The sequence below is a fragment of the Condylura cristata genome, unplaced genomic scaffold (assembly GCF_000260355.1).
Source record: "Condylura cristata isolate star-nosed mole 26May11 unplaced genomic scaffold, ConCri1.0 scaffold00015, whole genome shotgun sequence".
Lineage (NCBI taxonomy): Eukaryota > Metazoa > Chordata > Mammalia > Eulipotyphla > Talpidae > Condylura > Condylura cristata.
In genome coordinates, this window is record NW_004567116.1 from 39,046,968 (window position 1) to 39,062,866 (window position 15,899).

The window sequence follows — 15,899 nt, forward strand, 5'->3', positions numbered from 1 at the left end:
CCTCCGCATCTCTGGCCTGTACCCCAGTTCTGTATGAATAAATAAATCAATCTTAAAAAAAAAAAATGGAGCTATCACGTGACCCAGCAAATCTACTTCTAGAGATGTATCAAAAAACACAAAAATATTAATTCAAATGGATACCTGCACCCCTATGTTTATTGAAGCACTACTTAAAATAGGTAAAACCTGGAAACAATCCAAATGCCTGAAAATAGATGACTGAGTCACGAAGAATGTGGTATATATATATACCATGGAATACTACTCAGCAATCAAAAAGATAAAATAATGCCATTTGCAGCAACGTGGATGGAGCTAGAAGGAATTATGCTCAGTGCAATGAGCCAGAAGGAAAAAGAAAAATATCAGATGATTTCACCTAAAGGAGTAATATAGGGAAACCAAGTAAGACATTAAAGAAAAAAAATAGTAACAATACAAAACAAAACAAAAATAGACAATTATAAACCAGAGACATCTTGCAGAGGAAAGGGAGGGATTAGAAGGAGGGAGGGAGGAGCACAGGGGACTGTAGTGATGGTGCACAAGTGACAAGTGAATTCCAGGAGGAAATTCTAGGGGGACTACAGTGGGAGGGTGTTGTTTAAACAATGATACAAAATATATATAAATACATAAATTTAATTAAAAACTTCCACAGATATTGCTATATCCAATCCTTAAAACAACTCTGAAATGTAGATTCCATTGCCATTTTTGTCTTTGAACAGCTCTTCACAGAAAAGAGGAGATAAAATAAGACTGAAGTTTCAATTAATGACATGAATGAAGCTACTCAACGCAAAATAAAATTTAAAAACCCCACGTTGAAGAGAGCACTGGCCTGTGGTGATGGCACACGGGTGAACTGGTAATGGGAAGCCCATGGGGATTACAACTGAGATGGAAAAATGTACAAAATGAAGAATGATATAATATATATATAAAGCCCAAGTTAAATTGTGCTGATTTACTGAAGACCCTGGTCTTCAGTAACTGCTAAGTAACTGTGTGGCAGCACCAAATGAGACCCCAATGACTTCTGGCCACTTCTGTCATGATTGTTTCAACTTCTGTCCAACCTGCTCTTTATGGTGTATTTGTGCACATGATTTTACACGTGCTTAATATAGTCCAAATTGGCTAGGTTCACCAATTTTATCTCTGATGATATTATCCAAGAACCTCACACAATATGTTATTGTCTGGCATGAATATCCATCTTATCTTCTTCTCCCCATATTTGGAGCTGAAAAAGGGCTTTTAACCTTGCACAGTAGAGTCCAAACTCTTATAAAATTTTGTACTTCCATAGAAGCTGTATTCAAATCCTTCTTCCTCCATTCCCTTCTTATGAAGTCAAAAAATCGTCATTTAAAATGAAATTTATTAGGACGCCCAATATATAAAAGAATGAGCAGAAGCATTTCTGGAGGAACAACAGAAATGGAGGAGGCAGCAGGTATTCATTCATTTTGCAGACCTTCTTCCCCACCCTCTGCCATCAGTCTTTGCCTTAGATAATTCACTTAGAACAAAAGTAAAAAGCTAACTGTTTGGAATTATCAATTATTGAGTAGGATTCTGTGTACTGAACAATTCTCTAGTCCAAAACAATTTTTAATATATGCCAAATGCATTATTGGCCTCAAAGGGTGGCTCCTTAAAGTGGTGAGGAAGGTTTACTGGAAAGAGAAGTAACTTGATTCTAGAGTAAATTGCATAAAAAATGGGAGAAATAAAATTTTATCACACTACACAATGTCTTAAAGAACTTTCAAAGGTATACAAGGCAAACCATAGACTGGTTCATCTTTATCAGCAGCTTTTTGCCAAACTGGACCATTATCATCTTTTTAAGTTTGTTTCTTGTATTAATTAGAAATGTCATTTATCATTTCCTGGATTCAAATGTAAAGCAACATTGCCAAGAAGTTAATAATGACAACCAAAATAACTCAATCAGAAAGTTAGTATGTGACATTAACAACAAATAGTTCTAAGGGAAACCTGAAGCAAGACCAAAGGTCAGAATTTATTCTACATTTTTAGCTTACTTCTTGGATGTTTATTTTAAAAAGTACTACCTAATTTATAAAGCAAAAAAAAAAAAAAAAGGTGATAGTGCATATGTAATAATTACCTGTGTTGACTGTATTACTGTCAAATCATTAATATAGCAAAATCCTGCCCCCATAGCAGAACGAAGTCCTGCAGTCCCAAAAGTCATCCGGCAACAAAGACGATCTCGTAGCTCCTTGTTCATCCCATTCCGTAAGAGATTTTCAATTTGCTCTTTTGTTTTAGGATTCTATTAAAATAAAAAAGTATTAAAACTTAATCTGGATCACAAGCAAAGTCCTAGTATGAAGCCCTTCTGAGGAGTCAGTAAGTACTGAGCATATATCACAAGTTCCACAGTTCTTATAAATTCCACAGTGCTACCTGCTGGTACTATTATGTGTAAAAAAATAATACCCACCATTTACTGAGTCCCAAAGGACCTAGGGCCTATTGATGACAATTTCTGTATCTCTAACTTATCACAGTATTTTTTCAATATTCAAGAGTTTTTTAAAAATTTATAAATTTAGGGCTCTCCCTGGTGGCGCAGCGGGTTAAAGCACAGCACTAAGAAGCTAAAGCCACTTCCGCATGAGTTCGATCCCCGCCTGCCCTGGAGGAGACCACCTGGCGTGGCAGACCTCTCCTGACCTGCCCGCTGCTCCCCTCAGCAGTGTACTTCGAAGATCTGAGTATTCTGCTCCCCACTCTGTCTCTGGTGAATCCTCTCACCATCTCTGCCCTTCTGGCCTGTACCACAGTTCTGTATGCACAAGTAAATAAATCTTAAAAAAATTTTTTAAAATAAATTTAAGAATGATGGATTCAGAAAAAAGTTCTTAATCAAAGGGAACATAAATAAGATCTATATTAAGACTTAAAAGAAATATGGAAGCTACTGGATAAATGCCATCAAAACATGCCTACTCACCGTATACCTAAACCTTTGTAATTCAGAATGACCAGTTGAGACTTAGTGTTCTTTAAAGTCACAGAAAACCATTCAATTTATCTACAGTGTAAGTTGACCATATGAAAGTCTTAGTGTTAAATGTAGGTTTATGAGACTGAAAGTTCAGTCAAACAAGGATTGTGAAGCAGGACATAATATGAAGTAACAGAAAAACAAGTAATAGTTACTACCCCCAGTTTTTGACACAGCTCCTCAGATTCTTAGAATTTCTTAAGTGTAAGAACTCATGTTCTAATGAGGTAACTCAGGGTGGCTCACGGATGGCACCTGGATGGGGCGTAGCTACCAAAAAGACTAAGTCATGGTTAGAAGCTTGGTACCATTAGAACAGTATATTAAAACCCACATTTGAATTTTAATGGCATTAAGAAAATACATAATATTAAGAAAGGAAGTATATAAACCATATCTGCAATATAATTTCTTTAAAGCAATAAGTCAGTCTAAGTTGATTTTTCAAAAATAATGTAAATTTGAGCAATGGGATTATATATCTATATTTTTAAAGACTTATTTATTCATACAGAACTGGGGCACAGGCCAGAGATGCGGAGGGTAAGAGGATTCACCAGGGACAGAGTGGGGAGCAGAACAGGCAGATCAACCAAGTACACTGCTGAAGGGAGCAGCGGGCGGGTCAGGAGAGGTCTGCCGCCATGTGGATCACCTGCAGTGGCAGGTGGGGATCGAACTCATGCGGAAGTGGCTTAAACTTCTTAGTGTTGTGCTTTAATGCGCTGAGCCACCAGGGAGGGCCCGGGATTATATTTTTAATGCACTGAAAAAAAAAACCTGGCAGTGTGGGTTTTTTTCTATACCCAGAAAATATGTGGAAGAAATAGTAAAATTGTAGGTGTGTCCTGGTGCAGACACCCCTTGTCTAGCACTCCCTTAGCTGAAGGGGAGGATGCCTGTGCAGCGCCATGATCTGAACTCCTCCCTGGCATGCTGAATGAGCTGGCTGCTGGGAAAGGGGTGGGAGGCTTTAATAGGGAGTGATGCATTTGGGCTTGCTCACTTTCTCATTGGAGGTCTTGTGAAAGTAGCTTCCTTATCAGCCCACCAGGCATCAAGCCTTTGTTTTCCCTGTTTGGGGGTCCCTGCAGCCCCCTGCCATCCAGGTGGCAGCTGGCTTGGTAAGACTGCCCTGTTACAGTGTTGCAGTCCCTGGGTCCAGATGTGACAGATGCCACACCCTGCCAGCTTCATCAGCTTCAACTCCACCTTGGTGACTGGACCTTCTCCCTTTCCCTTTTCCTCTCCCCTAGAGATCTCCCTCTCCCTCCAAACTACTAGTTCATCATCTATCCACATCCTATTTATCCTTCAAGAGCCAGGCTCAAATTCTACTTCTTACATAGTCTTCCTGTCTTTGAATACCTACTGGCTTAAAAACCATTGTCAGTCTGTTGATCATTTACCTAAATGTTCTTTGTATTTTAAATTATTAATTATGAATGATATCAACTCATTTTCCTTAGTCAAAAATTCTACATTTACACATGTATAGGAGTCATTTTGCTTTAACTTCCTTTATTTTATATGGTATTAAGTTGTACATGATGTTCTACAACTTGCTTTTCTCTCTCAACATATCTCTGAGATTCTTTCAGTATATGCAGATCTATACTATTCTTTTTAATGGCCGCAGTGTTCCAGTTTATTTATCCTTTTTCCTATTGGTGGATTGTAAGGTTTTCTCCTAATTTTTACTTACATAAAATAATGAAATGGTCCAGAGGGAAAATGACACAAGAAATTTCTGAAGCAAATATCACAAAATAACAACATTACTTTTCTAACAAGGTAGGTTCTGGTTAGTTGAAAGCTAAAATGCCTTTATGTATGTGAGAAGCATAGTATTTTTTTTTGTTTGTTTTTACTTTCTATACTCTTTTAGGCACTGACTTGATCATTTCATAGTTTTATTTGGTAAGATAGGTGCTCATTAAATTATTTGGGGTTAAAGATCTCAGGCAAGATCAAATATACTCACTACCTGTGTATTCTCCCTCGCCAGCATTAATTATTATTTTTATTAATTCCTAACACCAGAGGGCAGCAAATTCAGTACCAATTAGTAAAAACACAAAGAACAATTGACCCATGAAAAAGAAAACATTCTATGAATAAAATTTGTACTAAATCACTAATGAAATTTTACTTGGAGGATAAACATTTCTAAGCAGAGAAGACATATAAAACATGTTAAAAAATGACAAATCAATTATGCTATCTCTCCACAAGGAGAGATGAAAGAAATATAATTTAGATTGTCAAGGGAGGGACCATAAAATCTAATATTTTTGCTAATTCAATATATATTATAAGTAAAATATGGCAGTATCAAATGAAGATAAATTTCTTTTTCTTGGGTTTCATGATGTTTCTGATTTTTCAAATAGGAACGAAGAAAGTAATGGAGAAAATATTTTAGTTCAAAAACATATCCAAATAAGCTCTGAAATGTCCTTGTAAAAAACCTGAAGAAATAAAACAAGAAACAAGAAACTTTCATCTTTTATGAAAGAAAAAAATAGGGCAAAGAGGCCTACTTATTTGGAGAATTTTAAGTGGGAAAGAAGCAAAACCTTTTAAAACTTGAATTTCTACCTTTTCAAGTGCACGCTATACATATTTTAAAATTCATAAGTGATTTCACATATAGTTGTAGGTTTTGTGGGCTTACGGAAAATTGAGCACACAATACAGGGAATTCCTATAAATCTTCCCTTCACAGTTTCCTCTGTTGTTAACATCTCCTATTAGAGTAGTACACTTGCTGTCATTGATCCAATATGGATAGATTATTATGAACTCAAGTCCCCAGTTTACATTAGGGCTCACTGGTTTTGTTGTACAGCTCTGTGGGTTCAGACAAATAGATACACCCAGTGTCCAACACTGTTGCATCATGCAGGACAACTTCACTGCCCAAAAACTCCATTGTACTCCATTTCTTCCCCTAGAAGTTTTACTTTCTTCAAAATGACATACAATTGGAATATTATTGTGTGTGCCTTTTTTCACTATGTAGTATGCATAAAAGATTCCTCTGTGTTGATGTGGCTTGAAAACTCATTTTAAAAATTACTAAATAACAGTTATTGTTTCTTTATCCATTAGTCTATTAAAGGGCATTTTGGTTCCATCTAGTTTCAAGTACATCTTTAACTTGGGAGGGAAAGGAATTAATTTCATTTATTGAAAATGAAAGAGTCAAGTACTTGGCTTTGCATCCTGAGAACTTATTGAAATAACAGTAAAGGAATAAAAAGAATAAACTCGACATGTAAAAGAACTGGGAAAGGATCAATAGGTGAGATTTCAACAAATTTCTGAAGGACTGAAAGTAGCATGAAGCGACGCACAATAAGTCAAAACCCAAATCATGTTTTGTTTCACATGACATTTGAAAACACCTACATTTTGTCCCAGCAATCCTACATTGGGGTATAAAGTGGATCTTTTGAAGATATTTGCACACCCATGCTTTATAGCAGTATTATGCACAACAGACAGGAGGCAGATGCATCCCAAATGTCCTTTGGTGAATGAATGGGAAACAAAATGGGGTCTATATATTTTATTTAGTCTTTAATATGAAAATACAGTCATATGCTATAACATGAACTTTGAGGACATTTGCTAATGGCTGACATTTGAAATAAGTCAGCCACAGAAAGACAAATACTGTACGATCCCAGTTAAAAGAGGAATCTGAAATAGTCAAATTCATAGAAACAGTAAGTCCAGTGGCCAGGGATGGGTGCGGGGTAGTGAGAGTGAGAGGAGGAATGGAGGACTCATAAAAAAATACAGAATTTCAGATTTGCAAGATGGAAAAATTCTAGAGGTCTGTTTCATAAAATAGAAATATATTTAACACTACTGAATTGTCAATTTAAAAAATGTCTGTGTGCTTTTCACCAAAATTAAAATTTAAATCTTGTGTTTTGTCTTCGGTTGATCCTGAAAATTGAAAATAAGGTAAGCACTAGGCTAACACTATTGTTCACTAAAGGCGCCAGTAGTGGGTTCAGATAAAACTTTCTTTTCTTCAGGCCTACTTTATATCTCCCGAGGGTGTCTCTGTACCCTCAAATCCATTTTTTCATAAGTTCTATCAGTGAACCATGCAAAATCATACCACAGTTTAGTTTGTTTCATTTTTGGATGGTGACTTGCTTATTCAGGTCTCCCTCTCTTCCTTCTGGGCTTCCCTTTCCTTCCCTTCCTCCTCTCCATTAGTAGATTGCTGTTTCTTTTTGTTGATGTTGTCAGAAATAACATGCCATCTTCAATGTATCATTAACAACTTGCAGCTTTTTATCACTGATGCAATAAATGTTACATTTTTTTCCAAGACACATTTGTTGAAACTCCATGTGGACCTAGTGCACTGTTGTCACGGAGTTCTTTACATTGATGGGCTCATTGGGGTAATTCCTTCATGTTAGCTTTCTTTTTATCCCATTTACTTTACCAGTCAAGGTCTTCTCACCTTTAACTGTTATATTTTTGTATTGCCTCTTACCCCGGGTGGAACAATGCAGCCATTTTTCCTCCCTTAATTTCCCAGAGTTCATTCTTGTTTCCTGTTCTTACTTCTCACAGCATCTTTCCTTATTTGATGGAACAACTATATTTCTAATTTAAATTAAAAAATTTTAAGTTCTTATGTTCCCTGATTTACCTCATTTTCCCCCCTGGGTCCACTGCTTTGTTTAGCATATTTTTCATGCATCTCTTTACATTACTTGGTTCTTGGCTAGTCACTGATACCCACAGATTATCCTGGAAAGCTGGTCAAGTTTGCCCCGTTTTTGCATATGTAGTCTTCTTAAATAGAATGGCCAATTGGGAGTTCTATGTGAGTTGGGCTTTTTGTCCTGCAGACTTAGTAGGCATTACTATGTATTATTTGAACTTTCAAAAGAATAACTAAAACAAAGAGCATAACTATTGAGATTTAGGAAGCGTAAAAAATAATGTGAATTCCCATTTTTCAAAACAAGTACTTGACAAATAAACTAAACCTTTGAGAGAAATCAAGGAATAGTGGCACTAGAACATTATTTTGTCTTGATGATAAAGATGAGAATAACTAAAGACAGTTAAATGGCTTCTAAGAAAAAACTGAGGATGAGAAGAAGCAATTAGGAGCATTGCTATCCATTATAATCCCGTTTGTACTACATTTGTATCATAAGCACGTAATTTTTTAAATTAAATAAAAATTAAAATAAACTCAACATAAAAAGATCTAAGCCAAGGAGAAGTATAAGAATTTTGTAAAGAAAAATAATTTTACTTCTTAGAGGAAAATAAATCTAAACCCTTATTTATATATACTCAATTTCTTGGACAGAGATAGAAATATTGTTACCAAGGAGATCAAAGCAAATGTTGAACAGCAAATCAGTTCTTTAAAAAATTCCATGGCAACTTATTCTGCAGAATATTACATACACCCTAGTTCAGATTTTACAAAAGCCAGTAAAATAAATTTAATGAGGTCTCTGAAATTTGGCTTATGATGTTCTCTGAATTATAGACTCATTATGTTAAGAAAAACTACAGTAAAGGACAAAAGACTTAGGTCCAACTCTCCCCTTTTGAGCCTGTTTCTTTACTTAGAAATATGGAGATAACTACTACACTTGTCAACCATGCAGGGTTGCTGTTGAATAGCGAATGAAACATATATAATTTTACAAAATTTGGAACATTATACAAATTAATCCAAGAAAAAGTACTAGAATTTCCAAAAATTAATGAATCATATATATTCTTCACCTTCATTCATTAAATGTCAAATTAAGGAAGGCACTAGAAAAATGAGAACAGAAAAATGTAATGTAGACTAGCATAAGAACTGGATTGAACTTGGTGGCAGATGTAAGCTTGATCCAAGTTCTACTACAACTGAATAATTTCCACAACTTCCTTGGGTCCATATATAATGAAATTAACTTTGTAAAGGTTAGGTATACTTTCCATCATACAATGATGATTTAAGAGGGAATTTATTCATTACTTTTTTTGAAACCTGTATATTTTCCTTGAAAAAAAAAACTTATTACTAGCTGTCTGAAAAATCACTGGTTTAGATCGAAGTCTTTTTTTCCCCTCTACTTTCAGTCTTTCTATAATGCTAGCCTAACTAACCTCATCTTTTACTGTACAGTCTACTTTTTTCTCACATAGACCTAATTCTGACACCAGAATATTCTAGTCACTATTTCTCAAGATGCCAAGGCTAATTCCTGTCCCCATATTATTACTTTTTAAAGATTTATTTTACTTATATATGCATACAAGAACCGGGGTGTAGAACAGAAGTGCACGGGGGTGAATGGACTCACCAGAGACCCAGTGGGGAGCAGAAAAGGCAGATTTAGTAAAATACATTGCTGAGGGGAGTAGCAAGCAACACAGGAGAGGTCTGCTGCACCATGTGAACCAGCTCCCTGGCCGGGGGTCAAGATCATGTCTCAATGGTTGGTGATATCTTAATAGTGTTGAGACTTAACCCCTTGTGCCACCAGGGAGATCCTGACTCCACATTATTGCCAGTAAATATAATGGCCACTGTTATAGCTACCTGGCTGAGCAGTTGCGTGCCTTGTGTCCCATCTCACTGTCACCCACCCACTTACACTTGGTCAGAGCTTAATATCTTGGCTATAAGACTACTTTAAGAAGTTAATATTTACAGTGGAACAGAAACGGGAGAGAGTTGTGATGTTAAAGAGATACTGGCTTCTAGGTCAGCAGGAGCCGCCTGTAATTTGATAGAATGTACAAAAACACCAAAGGCATAAAAGGAGATGGGAGTCTTGGTCATTCCTAGAGCAGAGAGGGGAGAGAGCAGTGTAGCAAAGTCATGTATGTATTGCTTGGAGGAGGAACACCTTGATCTACAGTTTTGTTGGGTTCCAGAAGCAAGCTATTGCCACATGGAGATGGATACATTCATTTATTACAGGCTGATATTGTTAAACATTTATGCCATATTTCTGACTCCCTGGGTTTTGATTTTGTAACCACTATAAGTCTGATTCTTTGACTCCCCTTATGATGTAGCTAGAAAATGCCAACTAGAAACAAATCCACTTAGATATTATATCTGTCCTGTAAGTTAAAAAAAAAATAGCACTCTGAATTCAGACATCACTTCCAAGACATTAAGGGAAGGGAGTCCACCCTGAGACAAGATGAGCTAATAAATCAATCTAGAGACAGACCCCAGAGAGTCAGAACTTGGTAAATTATAGTAAACTTACCAACAGAATGCCATCACATAGAAACTCATGGGGTACCGTTGGGTACTCCAATAAATACCGTTTCCTTTTAACACAAATACCTTTATTCAAGACACCTTCTAATACCTGGTGTCTACAGTGTCTTTCTATATACCCTAAGTTAAAGCAGAAACAAGTGTTCTAAGCACTCACATTAGTTTCTAGCTCTGCTTAATAATAGGCTACTCTCAATGTTACAGACAAAATTTTAATTCTGAAAGCTTAACACAAATAACACTTTTTTCATGAAGACTTTTCAAAGTAGTCTATCCCACTAAGGCTAAAACTGACAATTTTGCACTAAAAATGGATCTGCCAATTGATCTAGTAATTCCACTCCTCGGCATCTACCCCAGAAATTCAAAATACCAATTTAAAAGGAAACTTGTACTCCCATGCTAATGTAGCACTATTTAAAACAGATATTGTAAATTATGAAACAATCTAAGTGTCCCAAAATAAATGAGTGGATCAAGAAGGTGTGGTATATATACATAATAGAATATTACTCAGAGAGCAAAAAGGATCTTTTTGTGGCAACATGGATTTACTGAACTAGAAGGGATAATGCAAAATGAAATAAATCGGAAGGAATAAGATAAATACTGGACGGTGTCACTGATATATGGAGCATAAAGTAACTAAGTCAGATAAAGACTAGCTTAAACACTAACCTTTGATAGCTGACCACAGAACTGAAGCACCAAAATGGGGAGAAAGTGAGGTAGAATAGAAGTAAGAACAATGAGGGAAGGAATAGCAACCAACTGTGGTGGCTGACTACGGGGGAGCTGGTGGTCAGTGCACTGTGGTGGTACTACCTGATAAGGGTATCCAAATCTTACCACAATAAAAAATGAATCAATTAAAAAAATAATAATTTGGTAACCCAGGCAGATAGCAAAATTACTTTTGATTTGTAACTTATTGTGTGCCTTACTAGAGTCATTAAGAATTACTGGAATTTGGTAGATTTCTTTTTCACTAAATAGATATTAACTGGGTTTTAACCCTAGTTTCTCTATGTTGACAGACTACATATGTTGTGAACATGTAATGTAATAAATGCTGAAGTTGGAGCTATTACTTTGTATTTCTGCATAGACAAGTCAGTGGCCTTGGAGATAGCATACTTTAACTACACTATCAGTCTACAGTAGGTAATTCCCTATTTACCAATTCAGAGTAATCTCTCCCAGTAAGAGAGGGATCAATGAAGGACTTATTTTATTTTTGTGAAATATTAAAATTATTTAAATACATTCCTCTGTCCAGGGCATTTATCACTTGTTCCCTATATTATATCTGCTCTTGTTTTATATTTTTTTCTAGGTACTTTAAAGATGTAATTCATCTTTGTATCTCCCACAGGTTTCAGGCAGTGTGCAATACGTAGCAGGCACATAAAAATATAAATCAAGAATATCTTTTCCATTAAGGTTCTCATTTTAAAATATGTACCCCACCTTCTTTAAGGTTTTCATTGACTATCCCAGTCCACAGGTCACTCTTTTGAAGTCCTGTAAGAACTGGCTGCCTATAAACCATTTAATTGCCACCAATATTACCCTAGCATTATCTTTTTACATGTATTTGCATTTGATAGTGATTTTACCTTTCAATATATACCAATAGTACCTAGGCACAGCACACAGAATGTTAATGAATATTAATTAATTCAAGCAATCTTTTTTAAAAAGAGATTCATTAAAGTGTAAGTCAACACTGGCACCTAAATAAAATAAAAATAAAAGATCTTGACTACGGCAATGAAAAACAAAGTCCTACTGTTGAAGGAACAAAGGCTTTGGCTACGTAATAGTTACTAGTAAATTAAATTCTGCTGGAACGCTACAGGTCTCTTTGAATTTCACCAGTTTCCCTTTCACTTTAGGGAGACATAAGAGCAACCACATTCATTTTCTGACAATTCCAATGAAAGCAGAGGCTTTACAGATAAACAATTATTATTATATAAGGATCATAGTCAATTGTTAGTTTTTCCAGCTGGAGATATTTATATAGATTCATAGGTATATATTTATAGAGTCTGTCTGCAGTAGCTAACATTTTGCTGTGAGCCAAATTTATGGTTTCCTCTTCCCTAATGAACTAAAAGCAAAAGAGCATTCTTTGAATCTCACTTCTTTTGTATCCTTCCGCAACTAATAACTACATCCACAGCAGGCATTTAATAAATAACACCAGAATGGCCTTCATGCTTTCATTTTATTTTACATATCTTTATGATAATTAATGGAATAGCACAGATTTTGCACTTGATTTAAATATATGTAAATTATTCAAATCAACTGCAAATACAACACAAATATGAATTATCAATTCAAATGCAATAAAGGCATTAGTGCTCCCATTCAGTATTTCATTCAGTGCATTCTAGACTTGCCACCAAAGTGTGATCCTTAGACCAACAGCACTGGTTATCACATGGGGCCCCACCCCAAGCCTCCTAATTCAGATTCTGCATTTTAACATGCCCGGGCATTTAAGATTTGAGTAGCACTGGTGTAAACTCGAAAGAAAGAATTAGAAGGTCCAAATGGATATGGCCAAGTACTACTAACTCATTGTACTTGCTTATATGTTGGTTTTTATCTGCTAACTGAAGGCTTGTTGATGGCAGGTACCCGTCCTAACTTCCTCACCACTGGTATTTCCTGGTGCTAACAGGTCCTGGAACATTACCCAGTACTCAATAAATATTGCTAAATGCATGAATGACAGAACAAAGTAAAACTATCTCAGAAAGCTAATACTTTAGGAAATTCTTTTGTACAGTATTATTTCGCCTACTACCATACTGATTGCTTAATTTAGTATTATTGATTCAATTTAAAATATGTTGTCGTCTCTATTTCAACAGATGTACTTGACAAAGCAAAATCTTGGATCATCTTCCTGTGTTGGACCCACCAGGAGCTTTTACAGGTGAGATAGCTGCATTTTAATTCTGGCTCTCATAGATCCATTCCATATGTTTGCACAAGATGAAATCACCACGACTTGAAGGGGTGGGGAGAGGGTTGGTAAAGGGAAAGCAATTGTCGATCTGAAGCATCATATAACACCTAAAGAACACGAAGTTTCCAGAAAATAACTCCTGGTAAAATAAAGAAATAGGCAAGAGAACCCTTACCTTTCTGAAGAGCAAAAGGTGATACTAGGGAATAAAGGGAGTGATAAAAGACCAGCCACTACCTAGCGACGGAAGATGGAAACACACCAGACCAGAATGAAAGCGGATAGCGGTTAGAAACGTCCAAGAAGGGTGCCAAAAAACCACGTTCAGGTTTGCAGAGCAGGAAGTCAAGGGAGAAGGAAGGGGGGAAAAGAAATAGCTCTATGAAAGGTATTAATTCGCGACGATGATTTTTGTTTTTTGAGATATGACATGCACTTGAAGGGAGGGGTGGGAAGAGGAAGGGAGGTTGCCACTTGACACACTGCAAAAGGAAGAGGCTGCAGACATCCCTAACCAACTCGGGCGGTCTAAGGGCGGCAGACCAGGCAAAGGTAGGTGGCAACGCCCAGCTCCTCCGGCCCTCGCCCCACGGCCCCCGCCCCACGGCCCTCGCCACCTCCTCTGCAGCCTGCAGAGCACAGGGTGGGGACAGAAAAGGGCGGATAATGTGTGGGAGAACGTGCGGGAGGACACAGATGACCAGGTACCCACCTTATCCCAACGGAGCCACTGCCCGATGGCCGTGTCTAGCTGAGGGTCCCCGGTGCGGTAGGGGGCGTGGAGCAGGTTGGAGTTCAGGTCCCCCTCCGCGTTTTCAGCCATGGTAGATTGGGACGTGCGGGTCTGGGGAGCCCGTGAAGACGCCGAGCTGCGGGGAGCAGGGGACTGACGTGCGCTCACCAGGGTCCCGATGCCCCCTCCTCACAGAAGGGCATCGGACACCAACCGCAGAGTGTTAGCGCCAGCTCCCGTCGCAGCTTTGAGGAAGCGGCAAAGAGGGGCGATACGGCCATCCGTTCCCCACCAGATCAACGCCAGGTCTCTGGGCGAAGAGACTGTGGCGATCCCGCCCGAGGAGAACAACAGTCCCAGATGTCTGGGTCCTGGCCGCAGCCGTCGCCGCTCTCGCACACTCAGGCTCCGCCCCGGCGCTGCCGACCCCGCCCCTGCTAATTTAAGCCCCCGGAATTGAGGCGCGAGCGGTGGATTGCAGTCCCGACGCCAGTGGGCGCGCAGCCCTACGAGTTAGAACCCGCCGGGGTGGTGCGGGGTTTTTATTTTTAATCTGCCCTGTGCACTGTGCTTCATTCTTGTTACAATCCCGACGCCTCTCTTTTTCTCGATCAACCGCCACGGCCTGGACGCGCGCCCCCCCGCAGCGCTCACTGAGCGGGTCTACGGCGCGCACTTGCTCCGCCTTTCCCGGTTTTGTGCTTCTAACAGCAGTCTGGAGGGAGGGCGCGCCGGGCTGCAGCCGCTCGGCCTCACGGGAGTTGTAGTTCTTTTCTTTTCCGGAGGCCAGAGGAGACCACTGCTAAGACTACAACTCCCAAGGAGCTCCGTCCCGCACCCCTTTCCTCAAAGGGAAAAGATAAGCCTCGGGGCTGTTGTCTGTGGACACGCTCTGTCCCGGTTAATTGGCGCTGTGTGGGCCAATGTTAAATTAAATTAAACAAGAATTGGTACCGTTTGGGGAACTACTGGTTTCCACGCCTTTTAATGCTCGACAGTTTACGAATCGTTTCATCCCGTGAGGTAGGTGGTCGTGAGCCACTCCCGTTTTACAAACACATAAAACTCACCGCGAGACCGAAGTACATTTTCACAGAGGTGGTACACAGAAGTGATGGAACCACGGTACCAGCCTGGTCGCATTCTCGTCTTCTAGCACTTCCTTTTGTTCTAGCGCTACTAGAAGGTAGGGAGAACCGACAAATAGTCAAGGAAGTTGTGAAGGACGGTCAGCATTTAACCTGAACAGAAGAATTCGTAAACAGCACGAGAGATACAAAGAGCAGTGGCCATAGAAATATTGAAATAATCTTACATTTCTTATTTTGGAGTCATCTTCCTGCCCTGTTACAATCTCTACGGATGTGTATTTTTCACATCACACCTTGAGGTCTGGGAGATGCTTCGAGGTGCTTACCTTTCACACTACACTGCAGCTGAGATTGTTGGTTTGGTATTATAATTTCGACCGAGTATTTTACAGCTCTTCCCCAGTCGCTTTTTTTTTTTTTTATAAGAAGGCTGCAATAATATTTGCACCATGGCTGTAGTACTTAATTAATGGCTTTAGACTGCTTTGAGGTTCATAGATAAAAATAATAAATGCAGGGTTTATTTTTTTTTTCAGGTGTCATTTGTCACAATAAAACCCAAACTACCAAGGTACAAAAGGACTGTCGTGCCAATTCCTGAAAACTAAGGAGCTGTAGTTTTTGCTAACCTGTTAGGTGTTTCCTTTTTGAAGTCACTAGGATCTTTTAATCCCTCAAGACCTGGGAAACAGCCATTGAGTCCTGGAGGAAAAATTTTCGTTCATTGTCCAAGATGATTAAACATT

The 15,899-nt window shown here is 38.4% G+C and overlaps 1 protein-coding gene across 1 annotated transcript in view; it reads right to left on the bottom strand.

Annotated features, from left to right (window-relative positions):
• The window catches only part of PGM2L1 (phosphoglucomutase 2-like 1), a 39,039-nt gene extending 24,429 nt beyond the window's left edge, over window positions 1–14,610 (bottom strand). Inside the window, exons 1-2 of the mRNA XM_004683199.2 lie at window positions 14,042–14,610; window positions 2,147–2,314 (exon numbers count right to left, since the gene is read on the bottom strand). Coding sequence (XP_004683256.1) covers window positions 2,147–2,314; window positions 14,042–14,152 — 279 coding nt within the window. The 5' untranslated portion in view covers window positions 14,153–14,610. The remainder of the gene's footprint in view (window positions 1–2,146; window positions 2,315–14,041) is intronic.
• Between the last annotated feature and the right edge of the window lie 1,289 nt (window positions 14,611–15,899).